General features: G+C 45.9%; 1 protein-coding gene across 1 annotated transcript in view; it reads right to left on the bottom strand.

The window, feature by feature from the left end:
* The window catches only part of UBR1 (ubiquitin protein ligase E3 component n-recognin 1), a gene marked incomplete in the record, with an annotated part of 288,714 nt that overhangs the window by 214,758 nt on the left and 59,403 nt on the right, over positions 1-14,553 (bottom strand). Inside the window, 1 exon segment of the mRNA XM_073609777.1 lies at positions 1,586-1,743. Within this exon segment, the coding sequence (XP_073465878.1) occupies positions 1,586-1,743 (158 nt within the window).

Raw genomic sequence — 14,553 nt, 5'->3', positions numbered from 1 at the left:
GAAAAACTGATGTAAAAATACCGTGCTTTCTGTGTACGGACTCCGCTTTGCTCAACAGGGATCGATGTGCTGATCCCCGCTAAGCAGGTGGATGACAGGTCTGTCTCCGCTCACTGTGCGGAGAAGGACCTGTCAAAGCCTCACTGTCCTCTATGAAAATTGGATGAAAACAGACTGCCTGTCCGTTTTCATCTGATCTGAATCTCCAGACAGATGGAAAGTAGGGTTTCCATCTGTCTGTATTTCGGGAGAGAGGATCAGATGTCGGCGGATGTAATCGGACATGTTACTGCCGACATCTGCCGCTCCAAAGAGTGCATGGAGCATCCGATCAGGTCCGCCTGAAAAACTGACAGGCGGATGAGCAACTCATGAGCAGCAGCTGATGAGAAGCAGCTGAAAACATCCGTTTTGACGTGACTGAACTGATGACATGAACAGTCTGCATGTGTGAAAGGGGCCTAAGGTTAAAACCCCTGTAAATGTGTTTACCATCTGTGTAAAAGGAAGATTTCCCTTTACTTCCTGTCCCAAAGCCAAAATGGAAAGTGAGAGGAAATCCCTCCAAAAATGTAAATTTATAGTTGTCACCCTCCGAACTTGTGTCCCCATTATATCTCTATATTTCTGTTCTGGTGACAACACAAAATGTGTGATTTTCCTCCTTGGCAATAATGGTAAACAGGGTGAACAGAGAGGGCGAATCTCCCTCACAGGGGCACAAACAGCAATAAAACCTGACAGATTATAATCTCTCTCCAGACTATCCAATACTTAAAAAAAACAAAACAAAAAAAAGTTGTGCTTTCAGTTCTACTTTAAAAGAAAATCTTTGCTTAAAAATGACCTTCAGTCATTTTTTCATCTATTAAAACTTCTGGCCTTGTTGTTTTCACCTTGGATAGTAATATGTTTTTTTTTTCTGCCTTATAGTAAATGCCTTATACAGCCCACTTCCTCTTTCCTGTCTGGTAAAAAGCCTAGGCTTATGACATCATGCACAGCTCTCTCTCTCTAGCTCTGGTCAGAGTTTGCCAGGAAGAGAGGGGGGATGAGTCATAAGAGGGCCAATGAAAACTGCAGGGCTGCAGAGCTGGAGGTGTGCCTCTGTGTGTCTGTGTAAATCCAGGAAGTGAACAGGTAGCAGCAGCTTCAGCTGCCCACAGTTAAAATGGATTTAGCCACTTAGTGGAGGGAGATTTCTGCAGCATTATGGCAAGTACAGATTCAAACTATATATAAAATAAGTAGTTGGTGGGAAGCTTCAGAATGGCAAAGATGTCTTTATTACAAATTATGTGAGCAGACTGCAGTTCCTCTTTAAGGCTGTTTCAAGAAATGTTTCCAGCGGGACATTTTGTATTGTGGTCTGCCCTGGAACTTGTCATCTTGAGTGGAAAGAATTTGCTAGATTAAACATATTAGTACAATAGTCATAAAATGGGACTTGGATTAGTAGAATCACATGTAAAATGCAGTCACCATGACAAAAAGTATTTCAAAAAATAAATAAATAAATAATAATATGTTTAATTGCACAAACATTTCAAATGCAAAATGGCTAGCACCTAGTATGTCCACTTACTTGAGGTCACAAATGATAGCATATACTCTGCAGAATCTGTCCTGACTGTAGCCCTGAAAGTTAAACTTGCCGTCTGTGTCCAGATGTTTGGGCAGAACTTCCAGCATGGCCTCAGTAATAACTGTTATTACATTCTGTTCTTCTATGAGCAGCCGAGCCTGTATAAGAGAAATGTCTTTTAAACTGGGACCACTTATAACAAATAAAAGATATGCTTCACAAAACTTATCATTTACCTGAAAAAATGTCTTCCTTCTTATGGTCAGAACTACACACAAGCTATTCTCAATGGTTACACCAAAACCAGCCAAGGCAAAAATTGCAAAATTAAAAAGGTCATGTCACCTAAAAATAAGACTCTGAAGCAGGGGCGGATCCAGGGGGGGGGGGGGGGGGCAACGTGGCAGTTGCCCCCTCCGAGAATGCGGGTGAGTGAGAGAGCCGGCGGGTAGATCCGCGGGTGAGAGAGCTGGCAGGCGGCACCGCGGGTGAGAGCCAGCGGGCGGCTCCGCGGATGAGAGAGCCACCGGGCGGCTCCGTAGGTGAGAGAGCCGGTGGGCGGCTCCGCAGGAGAGGACAGCGGGCGAGCCCGGTGGCTCAGTTGGTGAGCGGGAAGGTGAAAGAGTGGATGAGCAGCTCGATGTGTTTGCGGGCTGCTGGCCAATCAGGGAGGCGGCGGGCGGGGGAGCAGAGAGATGACATCTCTCACCGCCCGGCGCCCACCCTGCATCCCTGCAGTTCCCCCCTCACCGTGCAGGCAGCCGCGACAGCAGAGAGATTACATCATCTCTCTGCTGCCTGACTGGTAATCTGCTGCCTCACTCTGGAACACAAGAGACCACCTTAGCAGGAAAGTGACACAGCAAGTGACTGTTAATCCGCAACGTGTGGCAGGTGACGTGGCAAGTGAAAATCCGCATTTGGTGGCAGGCAATGTGGCAAGTGACAATCTGCATCTAGTGACAGGCGACGTGGCAAGGTGACAATCTGCATCTGGTGACAGGCGACGTGGCAAGTGACAATCTGAATCTGGTGACAGGCGACGTGGCAAGTGACAATCTGGTGACAGGTGACATGGCAAGTGGCAATCCGCATTTGGTGGCAGGCGATGTGGCAAGTGACACACTCGGGGCTCCCACTGATTCTGCATTATGGCGAGTTAAACTATTTAATTTTTTATAACAATGTAATAATAGTAATAATGCGCTTCAATAATCCTGACACCATAACAACCATGGTGCCGTGATGATTGAAGCGCCAACACCAGCCATTTCCCCGAAAGATGTACCCCAAAAAAATATTTTTTCTGTCAGTGCCCCTCCCGAGACTAGACTCTGGATCCACCCCTGCTCTGAAGGGGCTATTTACTAAAGTTGTAGTGCGAACTCTGGTGCAACGCTGCATAAAAACCAGCTATCACGTTTTATTGCCAAAGCTTAACCACTTAAGCCCCAGACCATTTGGCTCGCCAAAGACCAGAGCGTTTTTTGTGATTCGGCACTGGGTCGCATTAACTGACAACTGCGCGGCCGTGCAACGTGGCTCCCAAACAAAATTGATGTCCTTTTTCCCCCACAAATAGAGCTTTCTTTTGGTGGTATTTGATCACTCTGCGGTTTTTATTTTTTGCGCTATAAACAAAAAAAGAGCGACAATTTTGAAACCCCCCCCCCCCAAAAAATAAATGTTTCCCTTAGTTTAGGCCGATACGTATTCTTCTACATATTTTTGGTTAAAAAAAAAAAAAAAAAAAAAAAAAAAAAAAAAAAAAGCAATAAGCGTTTATTGATTGGTTTGCGCAAAAGTTATAGCGTCTACAAAATAGGGGATAGTTTTATGGCATTTTTATTAATATTTTTTTTTCTACTAGTAATGGCGGCAATCAGCGATTTTTATCGTGACGGTGGCATTATGGCAGACACAGCGGACATTTTTGGCGTTATTTTGGGACCATTCACATTTATACAGCGATCAGTGCAATTAAAAATGCATTGATTACTGTGTAAATGTGACTGGCAGTGAAGTGGTTAATTACTAGGGGGCGCTGCAGGGGTTAAGTGTGTCCTAGGGAGCGATTCTAACTGTGGAGGGGAGGGGCTATGTGTGACACGACACTGATAACCGCTCCCGATCACAGGGAGCTGTGATCAGTGTCAGTGTCACTAGGCAGAATGGGGAAATGCTTGTTACATCAGCATTTCCCCGTTCTTCCTCTCCATGAGACGATCGCGGGTATCCCCACAGACAGAGTCTGCGGAACCCGCAATCACACTCATGGAGCTTGCGGCAGGGTTGCGTGCACGCGGCCAGCGGCGACCACACAGCGGCAAATTTAAAGGGACGTACCTGTATGCCCATTTGCCTGTCCGTGCCATTCTGCCAACGTAAATGTCCGTGCAGCGGTCGGCAAGCGGTTAATGGAACAAGTTGACGTTAGAAGCTGATTGGCTACCATGCACAGTTGCACCAGGATTCTGAGTGAACTAGTTTTAGTAAATCTCCTCCTGTCTGACCTGAAAAATCCTTTACTCTTCTTGGAGTACATTATAGGACACAGGATCAGAGCCTTAGACCAAGGGTTATATGTCTACCTACAGGACATTTGGAGACTGGCAACCACAGCTTTAAGAAATGCCAACTATAACTCCTCCACACCCAATGTTTTCTCGGTTTTGTCACCAAGCAAAATGGAGTGAAGCATAATGAATAGAGGAGAGGGGGGGAGGGAAGGGGGAGGAGAGGGGGGAGGGAAGGGGGGAGGGAGAGGGGGGAGGGAAGGGGGAGGAGAGGGGGAGGAGAAAGGAGAGATGCGGAGGGAATGGGGAGTGGGTTGGGCCGTTTATTGTAATGTATGCCAAAAAAAGAAGAATTTACAGATAAGACAAGACAAAACTCATATTTTCCTAAATACACATTACAGGACACAGGATCTTCGGCTGGCCATAGGTAGGTTTGAATCTCAAACAGTTCAGCAGGAAATGGCCGAGATTTAACCATGTATGGGCAGGCTGATGCACCAAGTTGATTGACCAACTTGGGTACAACCAGCCTGCTGGATTTTGCATGCGATTATCGCTAGTGCCTGGTATAGCTGCTAGCAATCACTGTCTTCTCCCGGCGGGGGCGGTTTCCGAGCCACAGTGGCTCAGTCTAGATCTGAGCAGTTGCCAAGCATGAAACTTCTGCACTTTGCCTCTGTGCAGGCTTTTCCTGTAATAAAGGCTAGTGGGTGCTTCACGCTATATGCTGGCAGGCTTTGACTGTACACTTTGAATCAATTAAACAACCAGCAACCAGCCAATCTTTGAATTCAAATGCCTATCCCATACTCTTGGGGTTCCTTTTGGATAAGTATTGCAATATATATGAGCCTAGCTCTTAGGAAGGGGGTGCGCCCCTGAAACGAGTTAGCTATACCCCGTGTTCTGTGCATGTCCATGCACTGTGTTTATGGCCTTTTGTGAGTACCCACTTTTATACAAAAATTTCCTAATTATCTCTGGTAATGCACTAGGTGTGCGCACCTTTCATTTCTGTTTTTCTTGCAATATATTCTTGACCCACCCCCCACAAAACAAAAATTATTTTAACCACTTGACCACTGGGCACTTAAACCCCCTTCCTAACCAGACCAATTTTCAGCTTTCGGTGCTCTCACACTTTGAATGACAATTACTCAGTCATACAACACTTTACCCATATGAAATTTTTGTCCTTTTTTTCACACAAATAGAGCCTTCTTTTGGTGGTATTTAATCACCGTTGGGTTTTTTATTTTTTGCGCTATAAAAGAAAAAAGACTGAAAATTTGGTAAAAAAAATGAATTTTTCTTTGTTTCTGTTATAAAATTTAGCAAATTAGTAATTTTTCTTCTTAATTTTGGCCAAAATTTATACTGCTACATATCTTTGGTAAAAATAAGTACAACTTGGTGTATATTATTTGGTCTTTGTGAATGTTAGAGTGCAAAAGCTATGGTGCCAATATCTGAAAATTGATCACACCTGAAGTACTGACGGCCTATCTCATTTCTTGAGACCCTAACATGCCAGAAAAGTACAAATACCTCCCAAATGACCCCTACTTGGAAAGAAGACATTCCAAGGTATTTAGAAAGATGCATGGTGAGTTTTTTTGAAATTGTCATCTTTTCCCACAATTCTTTGCAAAATCAAGATTTTTTTTTTTTCTTTTTTTTTTTCACAAAATTGTCATATTAGAAGGTTATTTCTCACACACCGCATATGCATACCACAAATTACACCCCAAAACACATTCTGCTATTACTCCCGAGTACGGCGATACCACATGTGTGAGACTTTTACACAGCGTGGCCACATACAGAGGCCCAACATGCACGGAGCACCTCCAGGCGTTCTGGAGCACCCAGGCCAATTCTTATATTTCTCTCCTACATGTAAAAATAATAATTTATTTGCTAGAAAATTACATAGAACCCCAAAACATTATATATATATTTTTTTTAAAGACCCTAGAGAATACAATGGCGGTTGTTGCAACTTTTATCTCGCACGGTATTTGCGCAGCAATTTTTAGAACGCGTTTTTTTGGGAAAAAAAAACAGTTTTGTGCTTTAAAAAAAACCAAAACAGTAAAGTTAGCCCAATGTTTTTGCATAATGTGAAAGATGAAGTTACGCCGAGTAAATAGATACCTAACATGTCACCCTTCAAAATTGCACACTCTCGTGGAATGGTGCCAAACGTCACTACTTAAAAGTCTCCGTAAGTGACGCTTTAAAATTTTTTACTGGTTACACGTTTTGAATTACAGAGGAGGTCTAGAGCCAAAATTATTGCTCTCGCTCAACGTTCGCAGTGATACCTCACATGTGTGGTTTGAACACCGTTTTCATATGTGGGCGGGACTTACGTATGTGTTCGCTTCTGCATGCGAGCACACGGACATGGGCGCTTTAAAATTTTTTTTTTTTTTTTTTTTTTTATTGTTTATTTTACTTTATTTATTTTAGTTTGACACTTTTTCCCCCCAAAAAAAATTTTGATCACTTTTATTTCTATTACAAGCAATGTAAACATCCATGTAATAGGAATATGGCATGACAGGTCCTCTTTACAGTGAGATATGGGGTCAATAAGACCTCACATCTCACCTCTAGGCTGTGCCTGAAATAAAAAAAATAAAAAAAAAACGATCTTGCTTCGATCGTAGCGGTGAGTCGGTAGAAGCACCGGAGGGTGGCGGGAAGGGGGGGCGTCCCCCTCTCGCCTCCCATAAAGAACGATCAAGCAGTGGAACAGCCGCTATGATCATTCTTATGGTGTAGGAAATCGCCGGCTAAAAAAGCTGATATCTGAATGATGCCGGTAGCTGCAGGCATCATTCAGAAATCCCCGCTCAAAGTCAAGGACGTCATATGACTGTGGGCGGGAACTGGTTAAAAATTGCGGAGTATTGCGGGGTATTGCAGAGTATTGCGGAGTAGTGCAGGGTATATTGCAGGGTATATTGCAGAGTATTGCGGGGTATATTGCAGAGTATTGCTGGGTATATTGCAGAGTATTGCTGGGTATATTGCAGAGTATTGCTGGGTATATTGCAGAGTATTGCTGGGTATATTGCAGAGTATTGCTGGGTATATTGCAGAGTATTGCGGAGTATGCAGGGTATATTGCTGGGTATATTGCAGAGTATTGCGGGGTATATTGCAGAGTATTGCGGGGTATATTGCAGAGTATTGCGGGGTATATTGCAGAGTATTGCGGGGTATATTGCAGAGTATTGCGGGGTATATTGCAGAGTATTGCGGGGTATATTGCAGAGTATTGCGGGGTATATTGCAGAGTAGTGCAGGGTATATTGCAGGGTATATTGCCGGGTATATTGCAGAGTAGTGCCGGGTATATTGCAGAGTAGTGCCGGGTATATTGCAGAGTAGTGCCGGGTATATTGCAGAGTAGTGCCGGGTATTATGCAGAGTATTGCCGGGTATTATGCAGAGTAGTGCCGGGTATATTGCAGAGTAGTGCCGGGTATATTGCAGAGTAGTGCCGGGTATATTGCAGAGTAGTGCCGGGTATATTGCAGAGTAGTGCCGGGTATATTGCAGAGTAGTGCCGGGTATATTGCAGAGTATTGCGGAGTAGTGCAGAGTATATTGCTGGGTATATTGCAGAGTATTGCGGGGTATATTGCAGAGTAGTGTGGGGTATATTGCAGGGTATATTGCTGGGTATATTGCAGAGTAGTGCCGGGTATATTGCAGAGTAGTGCCGGGTATATTGCTGGGTATATTGCAGAGTAGTGCCGGGTATATTGCAGAGTATTGCGGGGTATTATGCAGAGTATTGCAGGGTATTATGCAGAGTATTGCAGGGTATTATGCAGAGTATTGCAGGGTATTATGCAGAGTATTGCGGGGTATTATGCAGAGTATTGCGGGGTATTATGCAGAGTATTGCGGGGTATTATGCAGAGTATTGCGGGGTATTATGCAGAGTATTGCGGGGTATTATGCAGAGTATTGCGGGGTATTATGCAGAGTATTGCAGGGTATTATGCAGAGTATTGCAGGGTATTATGCAGGGATGGCTGAGCATGGAGGGATGGATGGATGTGACTACAATTGTCACTGAGCACCGCTGTGGGCACTACACATGCAGCCCACAGCGGTGCTGCCATCCGATCCCTCCCCCTCTCCCCTCACACTGTACCGATCGGTACAGAGAGGGGAGGGAGGAACCGGCGTCATGACATGACGCCGGTCTGTTGACATGTGATCGCTCCGTCATTTGACGGAGCGATCACATGGTAAACGGCCGCGATTAGCGGCCGTTTACCGTGATCCGTGATGCGCCGGGTCCTCTGGACCCGGCGGTCACGGAAGTTCTCGGGTGCGCGCCCCAGGGGGCGCGCGAGAGCAGTATTCTGGGAGGACGTCCACCCAGAACTAGCCGACTGCGCTGTAGCCGTCTTTCGGCTATGGCCCGGTCGGCAAGTGGTTAATGGTTCACACACCAAGGATGGGGTTTCCTACTACCAGGTACGTACAATTTACTATAGCTCCCAGGATTTGCTCTCTTCAGGGAAATCCTCCCCACCCTCTAACCTCTTTAGTATACAACTACTGATATTCCAGATGTTTGTAAAATGGTTTACATTCTACCTTTTTATTCTCTTGTGGAATTATTGCTGACAACACTTTGGAGGAGAGCTACTAAAACTGGTGCACAAAGAATCTGGTGCAGCTGTGCATAGTAACCGATCAGCCTCTAATGTCAGCTTAATTAAGCTTTGACAATAAAAGCCCTGGTTTCACACCTATGCCATTTGTCGAGTGATTTGACAGTTCAAAATTGCATGACAAGTCACACCCCATTGCTGGCAATGGAACTACCTAAATCGTTGCCACTCAAGTCACAGGGATTTTAAAAAAATGTTCCTGCACTACTTTTTTTGGATTTCATTGTGACTTGCATAGACTTCTGTTAAATGAAGTAGCAACGAAATGGGGGATGTCCAAATTGAACTGATTGGCTTTGAAATTGCACTGAAGTAGCAAGATTTCTAAGCCGCATTCGGTGAGAACTGAGGCGAAAACCTGAAGTTTTAGCTAGTTGATCAATATGCACAGCTGCACCAGATTCTGTGTGCACCAGTTTTAGTAAATCCCCCCCCCTGTCATGTACATTTTATGATAATAGGATTTTTTAAGACAGCTTACCTGTAAAATCCTTTTCTTTGGAAGGACATCACGGGACACAGAGCCACAGTAATTACTGATGGGTTATATAGGGTATCACTGGTGATTGGACACTGGCACACCCTATCAGAAAGTTCAACCCCCTATATAATCCCTCCCCTTGCAGGCATACCTCAGTTTTGTAGCCAAGCAATATATTGTATTAGGAGAGGGGCAGGACCTCTGTGTCCCGTGATGTCCTTCGAAAGAAAAGGATTTTACAGGTAAGCTGTCTTAAAAAATCCTATTTTCTTTCTCGAAAATCACGGGACACAGAGCCACAGTAATTACTGATGGGATGTCCCAGAGCAATGCTACCTGAGGGGAGGGGAACCACAACCAAGTAGGGTGTAATCAGACCTGAGGACCTTGTACCGCTGCCTGCAGCACACTACGCCCAAAGGCGATATCCTCATGCCTTCTCACATCCACCTGACAGAATCTGGTGAATGTATGGACTGAAGACCAGGTTGCGGCCTTACAGATTTGAGCCATAGAGGCCTGGTGATGCACTGCCCAAGAAGCACCAATAGCCCTTGTGGAATGTGCCCTGATCTGAAACAGAGGATTCTTTTGTTTCAAACCATAAGCCTGAATAATCAACTGACGAATCCATTTAGAAATGGTAGCTTTTGACGCTGCCTGTCCTCTATTGGGACCGTCTGGCAGCACAAACAAAACATCCGTTTTGCGAATCTGAGCAGTTGCCCCGAGATAGGCCCTGACTGCTCTTACTACATCCAATGAATGTAGTGATCTCTCTTCCGGAGAACAGGGATCTGGAAAAAAGGAAGGCAGAACAATGTCTTGGTTTAAATGAAAATCAGAAACCACCTTAGGTAAAAAAGTAGGATGAGGGCGCAGTACCACTCTATCCCTGTGTATAATCAAATAAGGCTCCTTACAGGAAAGGGCTGCTAATGCTGAAACTCTTCTAGCAGAAGAGATGGCCACCAGAAAAATTAACTTCCTTGTCAACAAGACCAAAGGAATCTGACTTATTGGTTCAAAAGGCTGTTTCTGTAACACAGCCAGGACCAAGTTCAAGTCCCAAGGGTTTAGGGGCGCTTTAACCGGAGGATTAAGACGCATCACCCCCTGTATAAAGTTTCAGACCAAAGAATGCGAAGCAAGTGGCCGCTGAAATAATACTGATAAGGCCGAGACCTGGTTCTTGATGGTACTCAAGGCCAGCTTCATCTCTAATCCTAATTGTGGAAAATCAAGAATTCTACCTATGACATATTTTCTGGGATGCCAACCCCTGGATTCACACCAGGAAACATAAGCTTTCCAGACTCTATGATAAATCATTCTGGAAGCTGGCTTCCTTGCATTGATCAAGGTAGATATGACAGGACCTGAAAGCCCACGACTCCTCAGAACGTGGGTCTCAATAGCCAAACCGTCAAATTTAGCGGCAGGATGGAACACTAGACCTCGAGATAAGATAACAGGTCTAGGCGTACTGGTAGGGTCCATGGGGAACCCACCGCCATCCTTACTATTTCTGCATACCAAGTCCTTCTGGGCCAAGCGGGGGCCACCAGAAGTACCGACTTCTTTTCCTGCCTGATCCTGCAAAGGAGTCGTGGCAGTAGCAGAATAGGCGGGAATGCATAAATCAGTGAGAACCAATGCCACGGAATCACCAACGCATCAGTCCCGCATGCAAGAGGATCCCTCGTCCTTGCCACAAATCTATCTTTTTGTTGAATCAGGATGCAAAGAGATCTACATCTGGGACCCCCCATCTTTGGCATATATTCCAAAAGACGTCGGTATGTAGAGACCATTCCCCTGGGAGTAGCTGCTGGCGACTTAAATAGTCCGCCTGCCAGTTCTCTATCCCTGGAATGAAAACTGCCGATATGCATGGCACATGCATCTCTGCCCAGACTAAGATCTGGTTCACCTCCTTTTGAGCAGCTCGGCTCCGGGTGCCTCCCTGATGATTGACATAAGCCACTGCTGTGGCATTGTCGGACTGGATCCTGACCAGGCAACCCTGTAGCCTGATAGTCCAGGCCTTTAGGGCCAGGTATACCGCCCGGATCTCCAAAATGTTGATGGGTAAGGTCCTCTCGGTCTAGGACCATAGCCCCTGAATCGGAGAATGTTCCAGAACTGCTCCCCAACCTGACAGACTGGCATCTGTTACCACCGTCCAGGTAACCGGTAGAAAGGATTTCCCCTTCTGCAGGTTCTCAGGTATGAGCCACCAATTGAGGCTCTGACGCACCGCATGCGACAGGTGCATCGGAAAGTCTAATGCCTGAACCTTCTTGTTCCAGGCCGACAGAATACTGTGTTGCAGCATTCTTGAATGGAACTGAGCATAGGGAACAGCTTCGAATGAAGACACCATCTTCCCTAGTAGTCTCATACAAAGGCGGACAGAAGGACCCTTCTTGGTCCTGACTGCCAGAATCAGCTCTCTTAAAGCAGCGATCTTTGCCTGCGGTAGAAATATTTTCTCCTGGCTTGTATCTATGATCAGACCTAAATACTCCAGTCTTCTTACTGGTTTTAGGAAAGATTTTTCTAAGTTGAGGATCCAACCCAGGTGTTCCAGATACCTGACTGTGGTCCTCAAGTTTCCGTTCAAAGACCGGTCTATCAAGAGCAGGTCGTCTAGGTATGCTATGACAGCTATACCCTGAGCCCTTAATCTGGCCAGAGGAGGAGCCAAGATCTTTGTGAACACTCGAGGTGCAGTGGCTATCCCAAAAGGCAGAGCCACAAACTGGAAATGGCGCCCTCCTATCTCGAAGCGCAGAAACTTCTGATGAGCAGGAAAAATGGGCACATGCAGATATACATCTCTGATGTCTATCGATGTCACAAATTCTCCTCCCTGCAGGGTGGAGACTACCGACCGAATTGATTCCATGCGGAAGGACTGAATCCTTAGGAATCGGTTCAGATCCCTTAAATCCAGAATGGGTCTGACATCCCCATTTGGCTTTTGGACCGTAAACAGGTTGGAATAGAAACCCAATCCCTGGTCCTTAGCGGGAACCATCATAATGACCTCCTGCGACAAAAGTCGTTCTAACGCTAGAGCGACTGCTTCTTCTCTGGGTCTCTGGGGACACTTGATCTGAGGAACCGAGGAGAGGGAAATTCCTGAAACTCCAGCTTGTACCCTAAGGTTACAGTGGAGATTACCCATCTGTCCTGGAAGTCCTGCTGCCAGAGTTCTGAGAACTGTCGCAGTCTTCCCCCCACTCGAGCGAGCGGGGGCGTCCCTTCATGAAGAGGTCTTAGTGCTTTGCCTAATAGGCTTCTTCCCCCAGGACTTCTTTTGTTCCTGGGGTTGACTCTTGCTTCTGAACCCAGACGGAGGAGGCCATCGAGACTGCCTGGAGGCTGAAGCCCCTGGCGATGGGGAAAGAGTCCGTTTGAAAGAGGGACGCTTACTCTTCTTCCTGACAGGTAAGAGAGTACTTTTCCCACCAGAGATTTTCTTGATATAGTCATCCAAGTCATCTCCAAACAACCTTGCACCACGAAATGGAAACCCAGCCAGCAGCTTCTTACATGGTGCTTCGGCTGACCAATTTTTCAACCATAGCATTCTACGTATATGCACCAACCCCAGAGAAAGACGAGAGGTTTGCACAATAGAATCTCTGATGGCGTCAACAGCGTAACATAAGGCTGCAGGAAGGTTAGCAAACCCCTAGGCCTGCTGTTCAGGTAATACTTTGATAACCTGCTTAACATGGTCTCTTAAGTATTGACAGACTCCAATCGCAACTGCAGGTTGAGCCACTGAACCTGCCAAGGAGAAAACATCCTTCAATAGGGATTCCATCTTCTTATCTACAGGATCCCTGAGCATCTGAGCATTGTCTACAGGACAAGTCAGACTATTATTTACGGAGGAAATGGCGGCATCAATGGCCGGTATTCCCCACATTTTAATAAACTTTTCTTCCATCGGATAAAGTGTTGAAAAATTTCTCGCCGGAAAAAACGTTTGTGTGATCCCACTCAGAATAAATGAGCTTTTCAAGTAAGTTATGAACAGGAAAAGCCTGTGCTGCTTAGGAAGGTTTCAGTGACCCCAAAGCAGAAGAGGGTTCTTTAACTGATTCAGGTACGGGCAACTTAAATGTGGAGCGGACCAATCCAGTAAGGATCTGCACTAAGACTTTCTCCTCTTGGGAAGAGGAATCATCCGTCCCATCCTGATCCTCTGAAAGGGATTCGTCTCCTTTATCCCTGAGCTCCTCTTCATGAGGGTTTTGGGAAACAGAGGTAGGCCTAGTGCGTTTTCTTCCACCGAGTGAAGATGTAATCACGGCCATTAATCTTTCCTCTAAACCATTAATAGCTGAGGAAAAAGCCTCTTGTGTAATGTATACAGGGGCTGAAGTGTCGGAGGCAGGTATAGCCCCTGACCCCAATGGCTCACCCTTGCTAGCCGTCCCTGGCCCCTCAGGGGGGGAGGATGCTGCTGACAGGGGGTCCTCAGAACCTGAACGAGATCCCCTAGTGTCTCTGGTTCTGGGTGTGTTTGAACCTCTTCTACCTATAGTGCAAAGCAACAAGGTGGAGGTATCACAAAATGAACACTGACTGCTGAGCGATGTAGTCTGGCTAAAAGCCCTGCTACCCAATGCTCAGTCTGGTGTTACTTTAGTAAATGCTGCCTAGGAGAATGCCTGTGTCCCACCTTACATGCGACCGTCAGCTCTGTGTCCCTCCAAAGGCTAAGTGCACCTGTACAGAGTGCTGTAATAGCCTGCAGCTGGCCTGAGTAGGAGTCTAAGCACCTGTGCTGACGTGGATATTGCAGTGGGGGAGATGCGGATATTGCAGTGGGGGAGATGCGGATATTGCAGTGGCGGAGATGCGGATATTGCAGTGGCGGAGATTGTGGATATTACAGTGGGGGAGATTGTGGATATTACAGTGGGGGAGATTGTGGATATTACAGTGGGGGTTATGTTTATTTGTCTTAATTTTTTTTTTTTTAGCTGATCCGAAAAATGATCCGATCTGTGACTCTGATCCGAGGTACGATCCAAACCATGAGTTTTTTGATCCATTGCACCCCTATCATTAAGCCTAACATCAGCCTGTTCTGCAAAGGTAAGCAAATTGGTGGTGGGGAGGGTAGTGTGGGGTGTTCTGAGTTAGGCAGCGAAGGACTTACAGTTGGGGGTGCACAGGTGAGCAAGTAGGGGATGTATGGAGGTAAGGAAGGTGGGTGCAAAGATGAGCAGAGGAGTC

This window comes from Aquarana catesbeiana, linkage group LG13 (genome assembly GCF_042186555.1).
Source record: "Aquarana catesbeiana isolate 2022-GZ linkage group LG13, ASM4218655v1, whole genome shotgun sequence".
In the NCBI taxonomy this organism is placed as follows: Eukaryota; Metazoa; Chordata; class Amphibia; order Anura; family Ranidae; genus Aquarana; species Aquarana catesbeiana.
Note: the sequence above shows the minus strand (reverse complement) of the source record. Positions and strands in the feature narration are given on the sequence as shown.